The following is a 2,185-nucleotide window of genomic DNA, read 5'->3' on the forward strand; positions in this document are numbered from 1 at the left end:
AAAGCAGCACATTGATTGGCTATTGCGGCAAGCGTTGCCGCATCCGGTATGTAGGAACCATTGCACATATGTTTAATCAGAGTTCAACTTGCACGGAGTTTAAAAGTTTGCGGTGTGATATATCCAGGAGATTGCAGTTAGATATTTTTCACAAATTTGTGATTTTCACGGATCCCACATTTTGGCCTGGTAAGACCAAATGAAGGATATTAGGACTGTCAAGGATTTTCAAGAATACCAGGATTCAACGACCAGTATTTTTAAGGATACCAGGATTTTCAAGGATACCACATTGTTCACCTGCGAGAACAAAGTTCGTAAATATGAAGCCACATTTAAAATTATCCACCTCGCGCAAATTGTTGCACAAATTATCTATGAGGCAAAGGAATAAGGTTATGAGTGAAATACGACGCAATTTACATTTGTAACGATGCACACCTGCATCGTCACTACTCCGGCCCGACCGACCATCAGTCGGGCCGTACACCGGCGCGTTGCGCCAACAATAAACGCCGAAAGGCCGACAAACAAAACACGTAAACAATCGATAACGAGTATAAACAAAGCGAGCGAAGATCACACGAGAAATCGGGCACAGCGGAAACAATAGCGAGCGAGCGCCGCGAGCACGCGACGCGCACGTGTACGGCGAGCGAAGGCAAAGAAGCGTCAAGTATATAATCCGCGACGCCAAATTAATCAGAACCGGACCGTCAACCGAACTCGATGCTACACAGCGGAGAGCAAGGCCTACGACCGACTCGTATCTGCTTCCTCAACCTGCCAACGATCACATCCTCGCAAACTAGGACCGAAGCCAGTACGTTAGCTGTGCTCTGCCGATCTTTATCGACTCTAGTTTGCATCCCGTCGACATCCCGAACAAGGACCGAAGCCAGTAAGCTAGCTGCGCTCTGTCGAGCTTTCTCGACCCTTGTTCTTTACCTTTCGACGAGCGAGATCGGGTGTGAATACGCCGATACATCGGCTACTCACGCCCCATCTCGTCTCTTGCGACGCCGACGGGCAAGCGAGCGCGTAGCCGTCAAAACAGCAAAGACAGCGTACAATACTGTGATATGACTTCGATACCGCCGACACCGCGCGGTCCCCGCGACCAGCCACGCGAGCCGCGTACGAATCGCGAATACCGAATCACGACACGCGACCGTCTCCTGAACCTCCGAGGCGAGCCTAACTATCGCGCTATACGCTCCGCCTACCGACTTACTTGTCGCGACCTACCGAAACCGCGATCCGGTAACTGGCGCCGTCAGGAGCACTGTATACTAATACGCGAATACTCTGTACCAAGGCTAAATAAATCTTTTTGTTATTTTTATCTTACACTCCGCGTCCTATTATTTCACGAACCCGGACTCCGACGAGCGAATACATCCGTGGCAATGACACCAACCGACACGCGGAGGACGGTTGTTACACATTTACAAAATTCTGCAATAAAAAGTAAACGTAACGTTGAACATGTAGAGTCCAATGACAATTCTGAATTACAACATCTTTCACCTTTGCCGGAATGTAGTTCTTCAAATTACTTTCCTTCCATTAACGAAAATATTGCCAGTACAAGTCGTGGAGACATAGAGGATGATAGAGCATCATGTTCTTCTTCCATTTCTTCTAATGTTTCTTATGCATTGTTTTCATCTTTTAGTAGTTTGTCTGAACTATCTTTTACTGAAATTTTAGCTTCTTGTTTTGTTGATTCTAATACACTTACTCTTTTAACACATAATCAAGGAAATAGTGTCTTAGCTATTTTGAGAACACATACCTGCTTTATCAATTTGCCCAAAGATGTAAGAACTTTGCTAAATACACCAAGGCATCGTGTTGTTTTGTGCACTGTTGAGCCAGGGGAATATATACATTTTGATTTGGAAATTGCACTTGTTGAAAGCCTTTGTAACGCTCCATTTGTATCTCGTATTGGAGAACTAGAACTCGATTTTAATACTGACGGATGTACATTAGATAAATCAGGTACAGTTCAAATTTGGCCAATTCAGTGTAGAATATCAAACTTACACAATACAAAACCTATAATTGTCGGAATATATAAAGGTGCGCAAAAGCCATATGATGCTACTGCTTTATTTGAAAAATTCATTGCTGATGTAAAAACAATTTTTTCTAATGGAGGTATCAATTTTCGTGGCAC

At 44.4% G+C, this 2,185-nt stretch overlaps 1 protein-coding gene across 1 annotated transcript in view; it reads left to right on the forward strand.

Annotated features, from left to right (window-relative positions):
• The first annotated feature begins 323 nt into the window (after positions 1-323).
• LOC116851797 overlaps positions 324-2,185 on the forward strand; it is a 2,109-nt gene continuing 247 nt past the window's right edge. Inside the window, exons 1-2 of the mRNA XM_032831590.1 lie at positions 324-423; positions 1,447-2,181. Of these exons, the coding sequence (XP_032687481.1) occupies positions 324-423; positions 1,447-2,181 (835 nt within the window). The remainder of the gene's footprint in view (positions 424-1,446; positions 2,182-2,185) is intronic.

This window comes from Odontomachus brunneus, unplaced genomic scaffold (genome assembly GCF_010583005.1).
Source record: "Odontomachus brunneus isolate Ranch 3 - 2012 unplaced genomic scaffold, Obru_v1 Obru_scaffold_191, whole genome shotgun sequence".
Lineage (NCBI taxonomy): Eukaryota > Metazoa > Arthropoda > Insecta > Hymenoptera > Formicidae > Odontomachus > Odontomachus brunneus.